The sequence below is a fragment of the Neoarius graeffei genome, chromosome 13 (assembly GCF_027579695.1).
Source record: "Neoarius graeffei isolate fNeoGra1 chromosome 13, fNeoGra1.pri, whole genome shotgun sequence".
Classification (NCBI taxonomy): Eukaryota; Metazoa; Chordata; class Actinopteri; order Siluriformes; family Ariidae; genus Neoarius; species Neoarius graeffei.
The window spans coordinates 30,957,415-30,978,864 of NC_083581.1; the positions used below are offsets into that span (position 1 = coordinate 30,957,415).

The 21,450-nt window shown below is 39.2% G+C and overlaps 2 protein-coding genes across 6 annotated transcripts in view; one reads left to right on the forward strand and one right to left on the reverse strand.

Moving 5' to 3' along the window:
* The window catches only part of syt6a (synaptotagmin VIa), a 255,067-nt gene that overhangs the window by 226,648 nt on the left and 6,969 nt on the right, over window positions 1–21,450 (forward strand). The window contains exons 4-5 of the mRNA XM_060937504.1: window positions 1,807–1,927; window positions 3,746–3,917. Coding sequence (XP_060793487.1) covers window positions 1,807–1,927; window positions 3,746–3,917 — 293 coding nt within the window. The remainder of the gene's footprint in view (window positions 1–1,806; window positions 1,928–3,745; window positions 3,918–21,450) is intronic.
* On the reverse strand, window positions 6,012–14,362 carry LOC132896569 (uncharacterized). 5 transcript variants are annotated; one of them, XR_009656086.1, is made up of 3 exons: window positions 14,234–14,339; window positions 12,397–12,437; window positions 6,012–6,288 (listed from the first exon to the last, which is right to left on the reverse strand). XR_009656086.1 is itself a non-coding variant. In XM_060937505.1 (3 exons), the coding sequence occupies exon 3, from the start codon at window positions 7,468–7,470 to the stop codon at window positions 6,784–6,786; it is 687 nt and encodes a 228-aa protein (XP_060793488.1). In that variant the 5' UTR covers window positions 7,471–7,472; window positions 12,397–12,437; window positions 14,234–14,343; the 3' UTR covers window positions 6,012–6,783. The 5 variants fall into 5 exon arrangements, 2 of the variants coding, with proteins under 2 accessions (XP_060793488.1, XP_060793489.1); XR_009656087.1 differs by lacking the exon at window positions 14,234–14,339 and adding an exon at window positions 13,923–14,110; XM_060937505.1 differs by having other exon boundaries at window positions 6,012–7,472; window positions 14,234–14,343.

Here is a 21,450-nt window from a genome sequence, read left to right on the forward strand (position 1 = left end):
ACTACACCACCGTGCCGCCCAATAATTTCTTTATGAAGCTAAATTGTATCATAGTAGATTCAATCATGTATCAAAATTTATTCATGAATCAAAATTCTATTCAATCATAGCAGATTCAGAGGTATTGTCAAATATTGATTCGTTTCCTCCTTATTAAACAAGAGTGTATTGCATCATAGCAGATTCAGTGGTTTCATCATTTATTGAATTGTGTATTTATGAATCAAACTTATATTCTGTCGTAGCAGAAGATTCAGTGGTATTGTTAAATATTGAATTGTTCCCATAAGAATCAAAATATCACACTGTAATCATACTGTATTGTAACAGAATCAGTGATATCATCAAATATCAAATCGTTGCCGTATGACTCATATCATATAGCAGATTCAATGTTGTATTTCAAAATGAAATTCCAAATTGTTAACTTAAGAATAGAAATCGTATTGTATTGTGTGGAATCCTGAGGTTTGCACCCCTACTATGTCATCTGCTGTCCATCACTAACAATGATGACTGCTTCATTAGGATGCACAGAAACACAGATGGGCCATGAGGTCCACACCAGAGTGACAGATTCAGCTGCACTGGTGGCACGAACGGCCCAGCCGAGCCGCCACAGAATGTCTGGCTTTGTGAGCTCTCGCATACTATTCTCCTCTCCTAATGAAACGCCTTGCACAGTAAGGTAAGACAAACAATGTTGTGCCCCCGTCATGTTGTCTCTCTGGACCTCCAGACCTGATGTCAAGTGGTGCAAAACAGTGACACAGACCTGATGGGTATGGAAGTTGCCCCACAGTGACAACTGACTTGCCAGGTGATACCATGTGTTGGCCTTTTGAGTGGCTCTTCTGCATGCCATCTGGTGATGTGCCATTGACCCTGTTGGGTTCATCTGCCACATTGCACCGAAACATGCCCTGCTGCCAGCGCCTTATTGGTGATGTACTATTTAACCCATAGCTGGAACCCAGGCAGGTGCTACCACTCCAGGTCAGAGCAGACCTGGGAGCAATGGCGATTAACTCCACTTTCCCCAATACTCAAGCCCTCCCAGACCTGAGACTCACCACCGGTTACAGTTTAAAGTTATACCCAGGACAGGACCCCTACTTTGTACTGTAGTGAAATGGACATCAGCCTAATCAATTCCATTTGTAATCAGATACAGGCTGTTTAAATGTCTGTGATGCTTCTGGGCCACAGTGCAGTTTTTTTTTCCTTTTTTCACTTTTGGTGTTGGTGAAAATCAAGAAAAATACATCATTTCAGCAGAACTACAGTATATACTGTAGCATATACTAGAAAATGTCACCATGTGAATGATTTTCCCCAGCCAGCACACATTTTTGTCATGGACATACATTCTTTATATTGATGAATTCAGTAAATACTGTTAAAAAATATTAAGGGATAATAATAATCACATAATGACATTTTCTAATAATCATCATTTTGCTTTCCCTGATTTCCCTGAGCATATTCTTGCTGACAATAAGAGTGAAGTTTGCTTAAAATCGTCATTCGCGAGAAACTTGTTGCTCTGACATTTTAGGTAATTTTCAATGAATGGAAATGATTTTGCTGTGAGCTTATTGTGTGCAGGAGCATGTTGATGTCTAATAGCTTTATAAAATTCAGTATTCATCATGCCACTAGCTGATGTCAGCTTGTTGTCATCTTTTCCTGCTCATTCAGTGTTTCCACAGGTTGATTTTTAGTACACTGACATGTGTGTGTGTGTGTGTGTGTGTGTGTGTGTGTGTGTGTGTGTGTGTGTGTGTGTGTGTGTGTGTGAAACAGGAGAGCGTGGACCTTGGGGAGATCATGTTCTCGCTATGCTACCTGCCTACAGCTGGAAGACTTACACTCACTGTTATCAAGTGCAGGAACCTCAAAGCCATGGACATCACAGGATATTCAGGTAGCGTTTTCTTCAGAGTAATATAATTGCACTTTATTAAATATATTGTTTTTGTATCCATTGAAACTCACTTTGACTAAAATAATCTTCCTGTAGCACTCAGGAATGTAAATAGCTCAAGATGTATCAGGGTAGACTGATATAGTTTTCAGCATCTATTCTGGTGTTTCACCACATCATTAAAACCATGTCTCGCAAGCAAATGTAGCGTGGCATTTGATGTGAGCTCAAAGCAATGAATATAAAAACTAAACATCATATTATATAATGTTTTAAAATGACAGCAATATTTGACAGTGCACTATGCCACTGGAAAAGAAAATGTTTCAATGTTTCATGTCACTGGCAAATTTAATTCAGATGGAGTAAACTCAGGCTATTAAAATGTACCCAAAGCACATTTGGTGTCTGAGTCAAACATCCCCATCCAATTTGTTCTGCTTGAGCTGGGAGTAGTTTTGTGTCTGACTAATGTACAAGAATAATAAAGCAGATATGACTCCAACTGATTGGTAAAGTTGGAAATCAGTATGCTATCATGATAGTGGACTGTATTGTATGACTCGGTCCAATAAAGCACTTAATCTCAGTGACTCGCTGTGAATACAAAGTTGCTTCATCAGTAGTCGAACAAATCAAACAGGAAACCTTTTTAAATCCTGTTCTTGGGACCTCCTGCCCCTCAAGGTTCAAGGTGCAAACTTTCCCCTAAATGCAGACACACCGTAATTAACTGATCAGTTAATTATGAAGCTCCTGAGGTGAGCTGTCTTGCTCAAGGTTGTTTTCCAAATAGAACCATGGTGCATGGAAGTGAAAAAAAAAAGTGTACAAAAGACATCAGAAATTCAGAGGCTGGGACAAAGTCATGAACAAATGCTTATTTTCAGATATTTTAAACGTTAGCAAAAAAAAAAAAAACATTGCATCATATGAAACCAAAACCTGTTGTGTTGGACTGCTATGTTTGTACAATATATTTAACAATTATTGAAGGTGGTTATTGAAGTTAATATATGAAATTAAATTTGTAAAAGTTTTAGAGACAAAGTCCCTCTTTTTTATTACACACACACACACTGAATGAGCAGGAAAAGGTGACAACAAGCTGACATCAGCTAGTGGCATGATGAATACTGAATTTTATAAAGATGTTAGACATTATTATTGAATATTCACTGAAGGTGAAGTGAATATCGGTGAATAATAACTGAGATGAAGTTGAAGTTATTATTCACCGATATTCATTGAGCCTGAGACAGATAATTGTATTAGTATAAATACACAGGTGATTATTTAAAAAAATAACTTTAAAAATTGTATTAAAAATCATTTATTTTAAAGTTCAAAAGCAGCATGCAAATGTAATAAAGGTGCGGTGCAGGCTTGTCTCACTTATCTATGCCGAGTCACATAAAATGCTTTATTTTGAAATCGATAAAATAAATCACAATTCCACCTTACCTTTGAATTGTTTTAGACCAAATTTCGTAGCATCTTTAGTGCTTTTAGGAACAGCATTTTCTTTCATAATTTGTAATTCTTCCTCACTTATGGTGACAAAGTGATAGGCAGCCATTTTGCCAAGTCACTCAAGATGATTATCGAGAAATAGTCCAAATCTCTATAATCACCTGCATATTTACATATTGGGCTGATTCAATATTATTGACTGGAATACCAGCAATAACTGATGTTTTTTATGTTCTTTTCATTTTTATATAAATAAAATGAATTCCAAGCATTGGCAAAGACAATGGCACTGCAAGTGATTTGCTACTTGTTTATTAATGGTAACGTATCCCTGTGATTGCACAGATCCCTATGTCAAAGTGTCTCTTATTTGCGATGGGAAACGTTTGAAAAAGAAGAAAACCACCATCAAAAAGAACACGCTGAACCCCACCTACAATGAAGCCATCATTTTCGACATCCCCCCAGAAAACATGGACCAAGTCAGCCTGCACATCTCCGTCATGGACTACGACCTGTATGTAAAACTCATGCAAACTCAGGCTTCAGGGTTTAGTGTTTTGTGTATCTGAATTTATTCATTCTGTCTTGGCTTGTAATGGCTTGAACCTAATAACCCAATACCATGATTAGTTATGAGTGAAGGTCATTAATGCAGTGACTTAATTCACACATTAATTTACATGAAGGCATCACATTTTACAGACACATGAATGAATAAACAGCTACAAGATTTTTATCTAGCTTTGCTTTATATGAATGTGCTTATTATAATAAGTTATGATAATGAATTCTAATTGTTTCTATAGTAACAACTCATTCACAGCAGGGACTTAAGACAGATGATTGATATAATCTAGGGCTAATAATAAACAATTAAAATCATTAATACGCTTTCTGCAAGAAGATGTTTATTTATTACTTAATATTTATGGAAGGAGTCTCCAGTGTTAGTGCTTTGTAAAGGTCAGTAGGTTTTCTGCCATGTGAGAGTCTTCAGGACAGATGAGTTTGCACTTTTTAATTGTCTTATAATAAAAAAGAGGGACTTTTTTGCCTCTAAAACTTTTACAAATTTAATTTCATATATTAACTTCAAGAGAAAAAGGAAAAAGAAGCTGGTGAGGAAATTATTGCTTCTGGCTGTTATTATTTAAGTGATAACAATAACTTGTCTCAGGATGTTCTACAACATTAAATGTAACAATAAATGGTTAATAAAATGCACAATTAATAAATAAATTGGTAGTGTAAATGGAATAAAACACTTCAGAATTTGCTGTTATTGGACAATGGAATAAAATGCTTCAGAATTTGCTGTTATTGGACAATAATCCACTTCATGTTTGTAACAATAACTCCGGTTGTGTTGGACCACATCAAAACCACCATGTCGTGGATTATTTTCCTATAACAGTACACCTCAGTTGTGTTTTATTTCCTTAGTTGTGAGGGAAGATATATGTGAATACTTGCCAAAGGAATATTACATATGTTTTCATGGCTATTTTGCTGGAACATCTAGAATTTTCCAGAAGACCAAAGCAAACCACAGATCCATTAACTGTCAGTTAAATATCACAGACCCCCTTGATTTTAATTTCATGAACGTTATTTAAATTTGCACAATAACATTTTGTCTATAATATTTACAGACGTGGACAAATTTGCTGGTACCCTTACATGAAAAAAGAAGAACCCACAATTTTCTATGAAATAATTTGTAACTAACTAAATTAATTGTCATCCATTATTGTTTATTTCAAATGTAATAAAAATCAGGCTTTGCTTTTGATTTATGATTCAACAGAATATTTCAAATAATAAAACAAATGAAAATGCCATGGACAAAAATGATGGGACCCTTAATCTAATATTTTGTTGCACAACCTGTAGAGGTAATCACTGCTTACAAGCAATCTCTGTAGCTCTCAATAAGACTTCTGTATCTGCCAACAGGTACTTTGGTCCACACTAATAAAAATAAAGTGCCAGATCTACTTTAAAAAATTGAGGCAACTTTTTGCATAATTTATTCATGTAGATCACACCAGATTATTCTTTGTATAAACTACTCATTTGTTTTTGTACATGAAAAAACATAATCCAAGTAATATGAACTTAATTTTGTTGTTTAGATTTAACAAAGTTAGTCTTTGTATGAATTACTTACTTTTTATGCTATAAATGAAATTTGCAAGTAAAACCAACTTGGTTTTCTTATGTAGATAAAACAAAACTATATTTTGTTTAAAAAACTTCAATTTTTAACACAGTTATTGACATTTGCATGTAAGATCAACTTTATTTTATTATGTACATCAAACATGATATTAAAAATATGAATTACTTTTTTATATTTAAAATAAAATCTGCAAGCTAACTGTTTTTATTGTAGATACAGCTAAATTAGTAATATCAAGAACTTTCCTTACATATATGTGATATCTATATCCCACATATATGTAAGGAAAGTTCTTGATTAGTTATTATTCAAACATGCTAGAGTTATTTGTGGACAAGCACAAAGCCATTACCTGGCGTTCCTGGGGCTGTGGATACTACAGCATAATAGTAAAAGTGGGGAAAAAAAATTGTCAAAGAGTCTCACTTTCTAATGCACCACATCTTGCTTTATTATTTAGAAAAAATATGATGACAAACTGGCTTGGGTACAAAATATGAGCGACCACTTCAAAGTTAAATTTAACTGAAAGTAAATAACAACAATAATGAATAAATTTACATTTTAAAAATATCTTAACGGCATAGCCCAGCCAAAAATCAAATTTTATCAGCTGTTTCCGTCCTCTGACGGAACCGAATTGACAGGGCCTTTTCTGAACACTTCACTTGTGCAAAGTCCAATGCCTAAATGCACTTGGGGCCTGAAACAAAAATAAAAACACTTATTAATTAGAATCAGAATCACTTTTTTATTGCCAGGTATTTGGACACACATGAGGAATTTGACTCCGGTATCACTTAGCTCTCATAGTACAAAACAGATAAAAAAACGTATACACAAAACAAAACAAAACAAAAAAAATTTAAAAAATATGGTGCAATAGGTGCATAGTGCAAAGTAATCCAGGTAAGTGAAGTATGAAATAGATAAATAAATATAAAGTATACATTGTGCACAGAATGACGGTATGATTGTGCAGATATTTTACAAGTGATATTACTGATATATGAATCTGGATTTTAGCTGTTCATCACAGAAAGGATTTTCCCTTTTGGTGCAATATGGTGCATAGTGCAAAGATGAAATAGTAAATATAAATAAGTATAAATATAATATAAGTAACAGTGAGCACAGAATGACAGTATGAGTGTGCAGATATTTTGCAAGTGATATTACTGATATATGAATCTGGATTTTAGCTGTTCATCACAGAGACAGCCTGAGGGAAGAAACTATTCTTGTGTCTGGTTGTTTTTGCATACAGTGATCTATATCGCCTCCCTGAGGGGAGAAGTTTAAATAGTTTGTGACCAGGGTGTGATGGGTCCGCAGAGATGTTACCTGCCCGTTTCCTGACTCTGGACAAGTATAGGTCTTGGATGGAGGGCAGGTTGACACCAATAATTTTCTCTGCAGACCTTATTGTTCGTTGCAGTCTGTTCTTCTCCTGTTTGGCGACCGATCCAAACCAAACAGTGATGGAAGAGCAAAGAACAGACTGAATGATGGCAGAGTAGAATTGTGTCAGCAGCTCCTTAGGCAGGTTGAGCTTCCTGAGCTGGCGCAGAAAGTACAACCTCTGCTGAGCCTTTTTGGTGATAGTGACTGTGTTGGTCTCCCACTTCAAGTCCCGAGAGATTGTGGAACCCAGAAACCTGAAGCTTTCAACAGCAGTCACAGTGTTGTTGGTGATGGTGATGGGCAGCAGAGTGGGAGGGCTCCTCCTAAAGTCCACTGTCATCTCCACAGTTTTGAGCGTATTCAGCTCCAGATTGTTCTGGCTGCACCAACAGACCAGCCGTTCAGCCTCCCGTCTGTATGCAGACTTGTCACCATCTCGGATGAGGCCGATGACCGTTGTATCGTCCGCAAATTTAAGCATATCTATGTTGATTCATCAGAATTTCAAAACACTTATACAATGGGATATTTGTGTTATTTAAACAGTTCTCTATATGCAAATATAAAAGAAAACTCAAAAACACAACTGATTTGATTTGCTGGAGCATATGAGACTGAGGACCTGAGGAAATAAAACAGTTTAAATTTGACAACATTTAATAGGGTTAGTTACGAAATGTACAGTGATGCTTGAAAGTTTGTGAACCCTTTAGAATTTTCTATATTTCAGCATAAATATGATCTAAAACATAATCAGATTTTCACACAAGTCCTAAAAGTAGATAAAGAGATCCCAGTTAAACAAATGAGACAAAAATATTATACTTGGTCATTTATTTATTGAGGAAAATGATCCAATATTACATATCTGTGAGTGGCAAAAGTATGTGAACCTCTAGGATTAGCTGTTAATTTGAAGGTGAAATTCGAGTCAGGTGTTTTCAATCAGTGGGATGACAATCAGGTGTGAATGGGCACCCTGTTTTATTTAAAGAACGGGGATCTATCAAAGTCTGATCTTCACAACACATGTTTGTGGAAGTGTATCATGGCATGAACAAAGGAGATTTCTGAGGACCTCAGAAAAAGCATTCTTGATGCTCATTAGGCTGGAAAAGGTTACAAAACCATCTCTAAAGAGTTTGGACTCCACCAATCCACAGTCAGACAGATTGTGTACAAATGGAGGAAATTCAAGACCATTGTTACCCTCCCCAGAGGAGTGGTCAACCAACAAAGATCACTCCAAGAGCAAGGCGTGTAATAGTCGGTGAGGTCACAAAGGACCCCAGGGTAACTTCTAAGCAACTGAGGCCCTGTCCACACGGCAACGGATTCAGGTGAATCCGATACAATTGTTTATCGTTTCGGCCTGGCGTCCACACGGCACCGGCGTTTTGGGTGCCCCAAAACGCAATCTTTTGAGAACGGGTTCCAGAGTGGAAAGATCTGGCAATGTTGCCGTTGCGAAGTCGTCTGGATGAGTAGAACGGATTTGTTTACGATGACGTCACAACCACATGACTGTCAGTGCTTCACGCCGGGTAGAAGTGTAACGAACTCGATGCGAGTTGTCAACAAATCCTATAACTTGGTTCATGAAACGCGCTTACAAAATATTTTCACTGTGAATATTTATTGTGTAATGGTGCAAAGTGAGAGAGAGAGAATAGCCCTTAGGGCAGAGTCAATCCCGCCAGCAAAAATAGGGAAAAAAAGGAGCGATCTCACCTCTTCAGATGTTGGTTTAAGTCCTACAATACATTCCTCAAAAAGGGCATAGAAGAACAAATTAATCCATCAATGTGTAGCATTCAATTTATTCAGACGCCGCCTTCCGCGTAGAATCATACGTCATCCTCACCGCCATATTGGATGGGTCAAAGCGGAGAATAAAGATGCCTCACTCATGTGCTGCGTTTAACTGTACCAACAGGTTTACCATCCAAACGAGATCACATGGGATTACCTTTCACAGGTGAGACTGGAAAAATACTTTTCATTGTATTTGGTCATTATAATGTAATTTTACGAACAGATTTTTCTGACTTTGTGGCTAATATGAAGTCTCGCGCATAATAGTTTATGCGCATGCGTCCTTACTTCTTCTATTGTTCTGGTGTCTCCGAAGGGACCGTCTTACAGCGCCCCTAGAGGTGTGGCATGTGTATTGCATCATTTTCAGCAAGCGTTGCGTTGCCATATGGACCTGATATTTTACTGATCGTTGCCCATGTGGACGCGATATTTTTTTAACCCTTTGGTGACTGACCCCTTGAAAATGGTTCCTCCAGGAACCATGACGTTTCAGTTGTCAAGACAACGGAAAAACTAAAATACAAATACAAGAGCATTTTGTTTTGTGCACAAGAGCATTGTGACGTATCTTTCTGTTTTTGTATTTTAGTTTTTCCGTTGTCTTGACAACTGAAACGTCATCGTTCCTGGAGGAACCATTTTCAAGGGGTCAGTCACCAAAGGGTTAAATAACATCTCGTTGCCGTTGTCGTGTGGATGTAGCCTGAGGCTACGTTTACATTACGTCGAATCAGCGGATCATCAGATTAACGTTCTTAAAACGATTCGCGTTTACACTAAAACTGTTAGCCGTGCACACAGCAATGCCAATACGCGGATATGCTAATCACATGACTTTAGACGGCGCGTAACATGATCCCAGTGCATTTCAGACGGCGCGTAACATGATCCCAGTGCATTTCAGATGGCGCGTAACATGATCCCAGTGCATTTAGGGCATGCGCAAGGCTCACCACTTGCAAGTAGAAGGATGGCAAGCCGCGCAAGGCTCACCACTTGCAAGTAGAAGGATGGCAAGCCGCGCAAGGCTCACCACTTGCAAGTAGAAGGATGGCAAGCCTAATACACGGATACGCTCGGCTCCGCAGGCATCCTGTGCTCCAAATCACTCCGCCCTGAACAGCGAGTGCCCTCTGGAGGGTGCGCACTCCAGCCCTGCGCAGCTCACACAGCGCGCGAGTGAAGTGCACAAGCCACGATTCGGGACTGAGCCGCTGTGTGTGTGATCCCAGCGCATATCACTTACTACTTGCAAGTGGAAGGATGGCAAGCCTAAAGACCATCATAACTACACAATGGGCAGTATTTGCATCAGTATTTGCAGTATTTTCATACTTTTATATTCTTTAATGAAAGGTGATACAAGGCGGAAGTCTGCGCCATTTTTCAGCAGTCGCGTCACATGACCAACGCCAGCGAATCAGGAAGGTGGATGTCACAGTGACGTTGTCCAATGAGACGCCAGCTAGAGCTCAGCACAGCGTATTCGCGTATTCTGAATGTTTACACAGCACCGGAGCTGACACGATCTGGATTGAATACGTGGATGCTGGCGGATTCCCGTTTCCTGGCGTTTCCAGGGGGTTTAATGTAAACGGACAGTGCATCCGTGAAGAAAACGAGACAGATACGGTCTAATGTAAACGTAGCCTGAAAGTCTTTCTCACATTGGCTAATGTTAATGTTAACGAGTCCACCATCAGGATAACACTGAACAACAATGGTGTGCATGGCAGGGTTGCAAGGAGAAAGCCACTGCTTTCCAAAAAGAACATTGCTGCTCATCTGGAGTTTGCTAAAGGTCATGTGGACAAGCCAGAAGGCTATTGCAAAAATGGTTTGTGGACGGATGAGATCAAAATAGAACTTTTTGGTTTAAATGATAAGCATTATGTTTGGAGAAAGGAAAACACTGCATTCCAGCATAAGAACCTTATCCCATCTGTGAAACATGGTGGTGGTAATATCATGGTTTGGGCCTATTTTGCTGCATCTGAGCCAGGATGGCTTGCCATCATTGATGGAACAATGAATTCTGAATTATACCTGTGAATTCTAAAGGAAACTGTTGAGACATCTGTCCATGAACTGAATCTCAAGAGAAGGTGGGTCATGCAGCAAGACAATGACCCTAAGCACACAAGTCGTTCTACCAAAGAATGGTTAAAGAAGAATAAAGTTAATGTTTTGGAATGGCCAAGTCAAAGTCCTGACCTTAATCCAATCAAAATGTTGTGGAAGGACCTGAAGTGAGCAGTTCATGTGAGGAAACCCACCAACATCCCAGAGTTGAAGCTGTTCTGTATGGAGGAATGGGCTGCAATTCCTCCAAGCCGGTGTGCAGGACTGATCAACAGTTACCGGAAATGTTTAGTTGTAGTTATTGCTGCTCAAGGGGGTCACACCAGATACTGAAAGCAAAGGTTCACATACTTTTGCCACTCACAGATCTTTAATATTGGATCATTTTCCTCACTAAATAAATGACCAAGTATAATATTTTTTGTATCACTTGTTTAACTGGGTTCTCTTTATCTACTTTTAGGACTTGTGTGAAAATCTGATGATGTTTTAGGTCATATTTATGCAGAAATCTAGAAAATTATAAAGGGTTCACAAACTTTCAAGTACTACAGTATCTGGTCAACCTCATGAAGGAAACATACTGATAATTTGCCACAGGTAACAGGATTGAATTTGAATTTAATATTCATTGGAGCTTCTTAAAGGAACAGTCCACCGTACTTCCATAATGAAATATGCTCTTATCTGAATTGAGACGAGCTGCTCCGTACCTCTCTGAGCTTTGCGCGACCTCCCAGTCAGTCAGACGCAGTCAGACGCGCTGTCACTCCTGTTAGCAATGTAGCTAGGCTCAGTATGACCAATGGTATTTTTTGGGGCTGTAGTTAGATGCAACCAAACTCTTCCGCGTTTTTCCTGTTTACATAGGTTTATATGACCAGTGATATGAAACAAGTTCAGTTAAAAAAATTGAAACGTAGCGATTTTCTATGCTATGGAAAGTCCGCACTATAATGACAGGCGTACTAACACCTTCTGCGCGCTTCGGCAGCGCATTGATATCTGAGTTCCGTATCAGTGCGCTGCCGAAGTGCGCAGAAGGTGTTAGTACGCCTGTCATAATAGTGCGGACTTTCCATAGCATAGAAAATCGCTACGTTTCAATTTTTTTAACTGAACTTGTTTCATATCACTGGTCATATAAACCTATGTAAACAGGAAAAACGCGGAAGAGTTTGGTTGCATCCAACTACAGCCCCAAAAAATACCATTGGCCATACTGAGCCTAGCTACATTGCTAACAGGAGTGACAGCGCGTCTGACTGCGTCTGACTGACTGGGAGGTCGCGCAAAGCTCGGAGAGGTACGGAGCAGCTCGTCTCAATTCAGATAAGAGCATATTTCATTATGGAAGTACGGTGGACTGTTCCTTTAAAGTAAATCCAGGACAACAAAACCTTTGACATCTGAAAGTATGACTTGTCTTCTGTCTGATAAGCTAACTGAATGAATCTACCTGTTGCCCCACTTTCCCTACCTCAATTAACCAAATGTTTGAACATACCTTCATTCAGTGTAGCCTTCGTGTGGAGATTCAAGAACCACCTGGTGGAGATAAAATAAAGTGAATAACTGCCAATAAAAGAAACCAACACTGGGGCAGATATTTTTTGTTAAAATATCATTCATGACCCAATTTAAACAACATTTCATTCCTTACTTTTATGGCTGCTAGGTATTTTTTTTTCCAGTGTAACAATAAGAGATATCCAAAATTCCCTCAGTAAAAAACTGACACAAATATATCAACAAAATAAAACAAGTGCCTTTGTCCAATATTAACTTTTTTTTTTTTTGCTCTGAACGTCTGTAAATTAAATTAGCACATTTAAGTAAGACAATGTACTGTCAGCATATTTTAAGTCATTTTTAGAAAACTTGTCAAACAAATAAAAATGTTCTCATTGGTTTTGTGGTGATATCATGAAGCTAACACTGTTAGCTTCATGATATCACCACAAGCCTGTTCACCTGTAAGGTTAATGGTAACTTGTCCCTCATTGATAATATTATTCAATTTGCAGTTTCATTAGCCAATTCCAATTTTTGTGGATTTTGATTTTCTTTCATTGGAGCTGTAATTAACAGCAAACACAAAAGGTGATTTTTTTTTTCATTCTAAGACACTGTTAAAGAACTACTTATCTAAAAAAAAATTAAAATTGCACAATGTTTCATGACTAATCTCTCATTCTCACTCAGAAAAATCTCCTCCTGAAAACATTGACTTTCAAACCCTTTATTTCCTCTGTTCTGAATTCTATATAAATAATGTTGGAAATGTCTTATAAAAATAGGCTGTTCCTTGATCTATGAAAATAATACATAGCTGAATTTACTGCATTATGTTCACATTGTTGAAAGATTTAAACTGCATTATTTAAACTTTTTATCTCTGGATGTTGTAATTCAGAAACATAGAAGTTTACATCATCACACTCAATTACAATTACACAACAATAACTAGCCTACAGTTAGAGACTGTTTCATCATTTTTCTGTTGCTGATGTCTCTTACCTTTCCTTTTCTGCTTTGAACGGTGGGTCTATTTGCAGCTGCAACAAGTTTTTAATCTTGTTCTTTATCCAATTATTATCATATGATTATGTGTTTCCTGAAGAGTGACATGTCTCATGTCAGATCGAACTTTTTATTCACATATTCATATGCTTAAGTTTTATTTTAGCGTCTCACCGTAGTCAAGGTTTACTTCGGAAACATCAGTTGAATAATACTATACCATGCTGTATTCTCCCAGCCTCAGGAAGCCAAGGAGGGAGAACTAAAACTGGAGGTTGTGCCCAAATATGTACAGCGAAATAAAAATGGGACATTTGATTTTAATCCTGCTGCGATTCTTTATAACTCCGTGTTGTCGGTTAAGTAAAGAAGCTGTGTGGATGGCATTAAACTTGCGTCGTGTGTGTTTTATATTTGCACAGAATCTGCTATAATTGTGAGGACCAGCCCAGATGTTCAACAGTAACGGTCGAGCAGCCCACTTAAATGATCAACTTTATTTATACCTACCTTTCAAATAACTTTAAGGCCTTGGCAAGGTGACTGTCTCTATTTAAAATGGGGCAGGATACACTGCGAAAAAATTACCAGCAATAACACTTACAGAGCGACACTAGCCGCAGGCTGACCGAAGGTTTGGTCGGGTCTAGCTAACGTTACAGATTTGGTGCTAGTAAGTTGTTAGCTTATAAACCTTGTAACTTAATTCCTTTACAAGGCTCTTAACACACTACAGTAACTTCAGTTAACATGAAAAGCATCCGATTAATTCTGGTTTTCGACAACAATAAGCAAAAAAGAAAGAAAAACATTATTCTTACCTGACTGATATCTAACGGTACAGTAAATGTCGAAAGCACTCAGCTCAGACCTGGTTCAGACTGGTTTGGACCGGACTTGTTGCTGCAAAATGTTCCCACAATGCACTTGGGGCGCATAAACCTCAGAGTGTTTGGTGATGAATGGAAAAGAGTAAAGATAACAAGGTTTGTTTTGTTGAGACTGTGAATGTAAGAAGATTGGCTTGCATTACTTAATTATTCTTGTTGAGAAAAAAATATTTTGCTTTGAACAAACACAAATTGATTCAAAACTAGATATATTTGTGTAAACATATAAACTTGAATTTTTATTGTTAATATCACAAATTCAAATTATGTTAAATTTACTTCTCCTCAGATTATTTTTTTTCAGTGACACTTCCTGAGAAAACTGCTCTAGTTGTCTCAGGTTTGAAGTGTGCCTTCTCCAGACCGCATGTTTCAGCTCTTTCCAGTGATGTTTGATAGTATTCAGATCAGGGCTCAGAGAAGGCCACTTCAGAATAGTCCAGTGTTTTGTTCTTTGCCATTCTTGGGTGCTTTGAGCTGTGTGTTTTGGATATTTATCCTGTTGGAGGACCCATGACCTACAACTGAGACAGCTTTCTGACACTGAGTAGTATGTTTCGCTCCACAGTGCCTTGATAGTCTTGAGATTTCATTGTGCCCTGCACAGATTCAAGGCACCCTGTGCCAGATGCAGCAAGGCAGTCCCAATCATAACCAAGCCTCCTCCATGTTTCATGGTAGGTATGGTGTTCTTTTTTTTGAAAGCTTCTTTTTTTCTTCTTCTGTGGACATAGAGCTGATGTGACTTGCCAATAAGCTTGAGTTTTGTCTCATCTGTCCAAAGGACATGCTCCCAGAAGCATTGTGACTTGTCAATATGCATTTTAGTAAATTCCCATCTGGCTTCTTTTTTTAAGTTTTTCTTTCAACAATGAAGTCCTCCTGGGTCTTCTTCCATTGAGTTCGCTGTCACTCAAAAAGTGATGGATGGTCCAAACAGACGTTGATGTACCTTGACCTGGGAGTTCAACTTTTATCTCTTTGGAAGGTGTCATTGGCTGTTTGTCTACCATTGGCACTATCCTTCTGTTCAATCTGTGATGGATTTTCCTCTTGCAATCACGTCCAGGAAGGTTGGCTACAGTCCCATGGAACTTAAATTTCTTAATAATATTTGCAACTGTAATCACAGGAACATCAGGCTGCTTGGAGATGGTCTTATAGCCTTTGCCATGCTTGTCTATAATTTTCTTTTTGCTTTCTCTGGTCCATGTTCAATGCGGTGCACATGACAATACCAAACAGCAGAGTGACGTCTTTTCTTCATATAAATAGACTGAATGACTGCTTTAATTTATCACATACAGTGGATATAAAAAGTGTAAACACCCTGTTAAAATGATAGGTTTTTCTGATGTAAAAAAAAAATGAGACCGTGATGAATAATTTCTAAACTTTTCCCACCTTTAATGTGACCTATAACCTGTACAATTCAATTGAAAAACAAACAAATCTGTTAGGGGGAAAAACATAAAAAAAAATACAATAAGCTGGTTGCATAAGTGTGCACACCCTTAAGCTAATACTTTGTTGAAGCACCATTTGATTTAATTACAGCATTCAGTCTTTTTGGGTACACACCTGCCATCAATTAAAATGACTCTGATTAACCCCAAATAAAGTTCAGACCTTTACTTAGTTGCATCCTCCAGCAAAAGCCATGGTTTGCAGAGAGCTTACAAAGCATCAAAGGGATCTCAGTGGTGAAAGACATCAGTCAGGAGAAGGGTACAAAAATTTTTCCATGGCATTAGATATACCATGGAGCACAGTGAAGACAGTCATCAAGAAGTGGAGAAAATATGGGACAATAGTGACATTACCGAGAACTGGATGTCCCTCCAAATTTTATGAAAAGACAAGACAAAAACTGGTCAGGGAGGTTGCCAAGAGGCCTACAGCAATGCTGAAGGAGCTGCAGGAATTGCTGACAAGTACTGGTTGTGTACTACATGTGACGACAATCTCCCGTATGCTCCATATGTCTGGACTATGAGGTAGGGTCAAAGAAAAACATCCAGGCCTGGCTAAATTTTGCAAAAAATACATCAACTCTCCCAAACACGTGGGAAAATGTGTTATGGTCTGATGAAACCAAGGTTGAACTTTTTGGCCACAATTCCAAAAGGTATGTTTTCACATCACCAAAAGAACACCATACCCATGGTGAAGCATGGTGGTGGCAGCATCATGTTTTGGGGTTGTTTTTCTTCAGCTGGAATAGGGGCTTTAGTCAAGGTGGAGGGAATTATGAACAGTTCTAAATACCAGTCAATTTTGGCCCCAAACCTTCAAGTTTCTGCTAGAAAGCTGAAGATGAAGAGGAATTTCATCTTTCAGCATGACAATGACCCCCAAAAAGTTTTGGAATGGCCCAGCCAGAGCCCAGACCTAAATCCAATTGAAAATCTGTGGGGTAACCTGAAGAGGGCTGTGCACAAGAGATGCCCTCACAATCTGACAGATTTGGAGCGCTTTTGCAAGGAAGAGTGGGCAAATACTGCCAAGTGTAAATGTGGCAAGCTGATAGACTCCTACCCAAAAAGACTGAATGCTGTAATTAAATCAAAAGGTGTTTCAACAAAGTATTAGTTTAAGGATGTGCACACTTGTGCAACCAGCTTATTGAACATTTTTTTATTTTTTGTTTTTCCCCCTAACAGATTTGTTTGTTTTTCAATTGAATTGTACATGTTATAGGTCACATTAAAGGTGGGAAAAGTTTTGAAATTATTTATCGTGGTCTACAGTGTGATCTACAGTGAATATAAAAAGTGTGTACACTTTTTATATTCACTGTAGATCACATTGTGACAGGGAAAGAATACAGGCAAAGCCCCAACTGACTTTCAACCCCTTTGGCATAGATTTTTACATCGGATGCCCTTCCTGACACAACCCTCCCCAATCTTTCCAGGCTTGGGACCAGCACTAAGTATGCACTGGCTTGTACAAACCCATTGGCAGGTTCTTTTTACCTAATCTGCATGTCTTTGAACCATGGAGGGAACCGGAGCACCCAGAGGAAACCCACGCAGACACAGGGATAACATGCAAACTCCACACAGAAAGGCCTCCCCCTTTGGCCATAGGGTTCAAACCTGGAACTTTCTTGCTGTGAGGTTACAGTGCTAACCACAACACCACCGTGCCACCAAAGATTACAAGATTGAAAACATGTGTGACACTAATTAAAGTTAGTTTGAAATATCACTATAATGCAATTATTTATAATCTTTTTTTAGGAGTACCAACAAATCTGTCCAGGCTATTTTAGAATATCTTTGGAGAATAAGCAATAATTTATCTCTTCACACTTATTTTGCTTTACTCTATGACATACCAAAGGCATGCAAATATACATAAGAATATTGCTTTTAATTTCATTACTTTTCAGGAGGAATAAAGCATTGTTTCAATGAGCTGTAAGGGTACCAACAAATTTGTCCACGTCTGTATTAGAGTCATAGTGATTCCTATTAATGAACCTTCAATCGACAGAATACATTAAATCCAAACTGACAATTATGAAAAGCTAAAGGTTTGAGTTACTGAAGTTTGGATTAAACCCCTTCAGTTCAAGTGACCCGTCAAACCGTGTAATAACTATGAGCACTCAACAATAAGTTTGAGAATGTTGTGCTGTAACTCAGTGAAAAAATAAATAAATAATAATAATAATAATAATCACATACTTTTAACCATCTGCCCAAACCCCACTTTGAGAATCACTGTTCTAGAGGAAGTGAGCCAAAAAGTATGAGGTTTGCAGAGAGTGAGTAAATGTCTTGATCATGTTTACCCTTTATAAGTTGTTGAAACAACAGAGAAAAATACATTTGCACATAAAATAGCTTGCCCTGTTTAATCTGTGTGTGTGTGTGTGCGCGCGCGCGCGCGCGTGTGTGTGTGTGTGTGTGTTGTAAATACAGTAAATGATAGATCACATTAAAACATTTCTGAAATTTCCTAAACAAAGTCACATTTATGGTCCTTGGTCCAGAAAGCTGAGATTACCTCAGTGTCCCTTAACATAAGCTCCTTTATCTTTTACACTGAAAGCTTGATAATGACTTTATGCTGTATACGTTGTACATTTTCAGTTTAGAGCACACAAACATGTACTCTTAACATGCACTCTGACCTTTCATTTCATTTTGGTCAGAACAACTTGTGTCCAGTCCCAGATTCTCAGAGAGAACGAGGGAAGAGATGGTGTGCTAAAGAGAAAAATACAGAGTGACACACACGTACTCACACTGAAGCTCTGAGGGAAAGGTCAGGAGAAGGTAGTGGTAGTGACAAGAAGTCCCTGTTTATACAGCTGTTGAAACGTTATTGCGGTTTGCATGATATCTGCACTCAAGTAAGGGCACCATATAGCAAAAACACATTACATATAGTTTTATTTCTCATTGCAGTTACGCACATCAACATAACAGATGACTGAGCATATGCATGTGATGTCTGCTTTATACGACAATGCATCTATATTTATATGTTGTGTTCGTACGTTTTAATATATTAATTAAATTTAATAATAATTTATATAGGACATATACACTGATTCATATTTGTTTGCCGCATGTATATACTGTATATAAGTATTAAGCGAGGAATAAAACATGCTATCTCTGCTAAATTTATTGGAGGAGGTTATGTTTTCGCCTCCGTTTGTTTGTTCCCACCGGAACTCAAAGTAGTGAACAGATTTTGATGAAATTTTGAGAAGGAACAATGGATTAGAGTTTGATATAAATCCAGATATGTATGTGGATTCAGGGTCTTATTATCTGTTCCTAACATAACTCAAAAAGTAGTGAACAGATTTTGATGAAATTTGGTGTACAGCATTCTGGTGTACAGAATGTAACTGGAAGGGCACTCGGTAGAGTGCATACCTCCACCAAGCCACATAACATCAAAATCAAATCACTTGAACCTAGGATAATACGAAAGTTGTACACCAAATTTCATCTAAATCTGTTCACTACTTTTTGAGTTATGTTGGGAATAGACAAAAAATCCTGGATCTGCATACATATCCAGATTTGCATCAAAATCTAATCAATTGTGCCTTGGCCCATGGCCCACATTTCCTCCAAATTTCATCAAAATCCGTTCACTACTTTTTGAGTCATGTTAGGAACAGACACACAAACAAATGGAGGCCAAAACACAACCTCCGCCAACAAAGCTGGCAGAGATAATCAACAAGGAAGCGGTGTGATGTGACCTGATATGACGCAGAGATACTACTGTAAACAGTGCAGCACGGTGGTGTAGTGGTTAGCATGGTCGCCTCACAGCAAGAAGGTTCCGGGTTTGAATCCAGCGGCTGGCGAGGGCCTTTCTGTGTGGAGTTTGCATGTTCTTCCCGTGTCTGTGTGGGTTTCCTCCGGGTGCTCCGGTTTCCCCCACAGTCCAAAGACATGCAGTTAGGTTAACGTGGGGCGGCCTTGGGCTGAAGTGCCCTTGAGCAAGGTACCTAACCCCTGACTGCTCCCTGGGTGCTCTAGTGTGGCTGCCCACTGCTCTGGGTGTGTGTGCATGTGTTCACTGCTTCAGATGGGTTAAATGCAGAGGATGAATTTCACTGTGCTTGAAGTGTGCATGTGACAAATAAAGGTTTCTTCTTTCTTCTGTAAAGCTGATGATTTTCTTATAACAGCACATCTTGATGTGTCGTTCCTCTTATACAACAAAATTTTGCCTTTTGAAAAAACTATTTTTTATTTGTGAACAATAATTTCCTCAACGGGCGGCACGGTGGTGTAGTGGTTAGTGCTGTCGCCTCACAGCAAGAAGGTCCGGGTTTGAGCCCTGTGGCTGGCGAGGGCCTTTCTGTGCGGAGTTCGCATGTTCTCCCCATGTCCGCGTGCGTTTCCTCCGGGTGCTCCGGTTTCGCCCACAGTCCAAAGACATGCAGGTTAGGTTAACTGGTGACTCTAAATTGACCATAGGTGTGAATGTGAGTGTGAATGGTTGTGTGTGTCTATGGCCAAGTTTACATTAGACCGTATCTGTCTTGTTTTCTTCGCGGATGCACTGTCGGTTTACATTAAAACGCCTGGAAACGCCGGGAAACGGGAATCCGCCAGGGTCCACGTATTCAATCCAGATCGTGTCTGGTCCGGTGCTGTGTAAACATTGAGGATACGCGGATACGCTGTGCTGAGCTCTAGCTGGCGTCGTCATTGGACAACGTCACTGTGACATCCACCTTCCTGATTCGCTGGCGTTGGTCATGTGACGCGACTGATGAAAAACGGCGCGGACTTCCGCCTTGTATCACCTTTCATTAAAGAGTATAAAAGTATGAAAATACTGCAAATACTGATGCAAATACTGCCCATTGTGTAGTTATGATTGTCTTTAGGCTTGCCATCCTTCCACTTGCAAGTGGTAAGTGATATGCACTGAGATCACACGCACAGCGGCTCAGTCCCGAATCACTGCTTGTGCACTTCACTCACACGCTGTGTGAGCTGCGCAGGGCTGGAGTGCGCACCCTCCAGAGGGCACTCGCTGTTCAGGGCGGAGTGATTTGGAGCACAGGATGCCTGCGGAGCCGAGCGTATCCGTGTATTAGGCTTGCCATCCTTCTACTTGCAAGTGGTGAGCCTTGCGCGGCTTGCCATCCTTCTACTTGCAAGTGGTGAGCCTTGCGCGGCTTGCTATCCTTCTACTTGCAAGTGGTGAGCCTTGCGCATGCCCTAAATGCACTGGGATCATGTTACGCGCTCTGTGAGCTGCGCAGGGCCGGAGTGTGCACCCTCCAGAGGGCACTCGCTGTTCAGGTCGGAGTGATTTGGAGCGCAGGATGCCTGCAGAGCCGAGCGTATCCGTGTATTGGCGTTGCTGTGTGCACGCGAATCGTGTATTGGCATTGCTGTGTGCACGCTAATCGTTTTAAAAACGTTAATCTGATGATCTGCTGATATGGTCTAATGTAAACCCCACCTATGTGTCAGCCCTGTGATGACCTGGCGACTTGTCCAGGGTGTACCCTGGCTTTCGCCCTTAGTCAGCTGGGATAGGCTCCAGCTTGCCTGCGACCCTGTAGAACAGGATAAAGCGGCTAGAGATGATGAGATGAGAATTTCATCAACTTAGTTCTTGTTCACACTTGTTATATTATAAATTGT

Excerpts from the sequence above, each read along its gene's own strand:
- LOC132896569 (XM_060937505.1), bottom strand. The coding sequence starts at position 7,470 with ATGCTTAAATTTGCGGACGATACAACGGTCATCGGCCTCATCCGAGAT.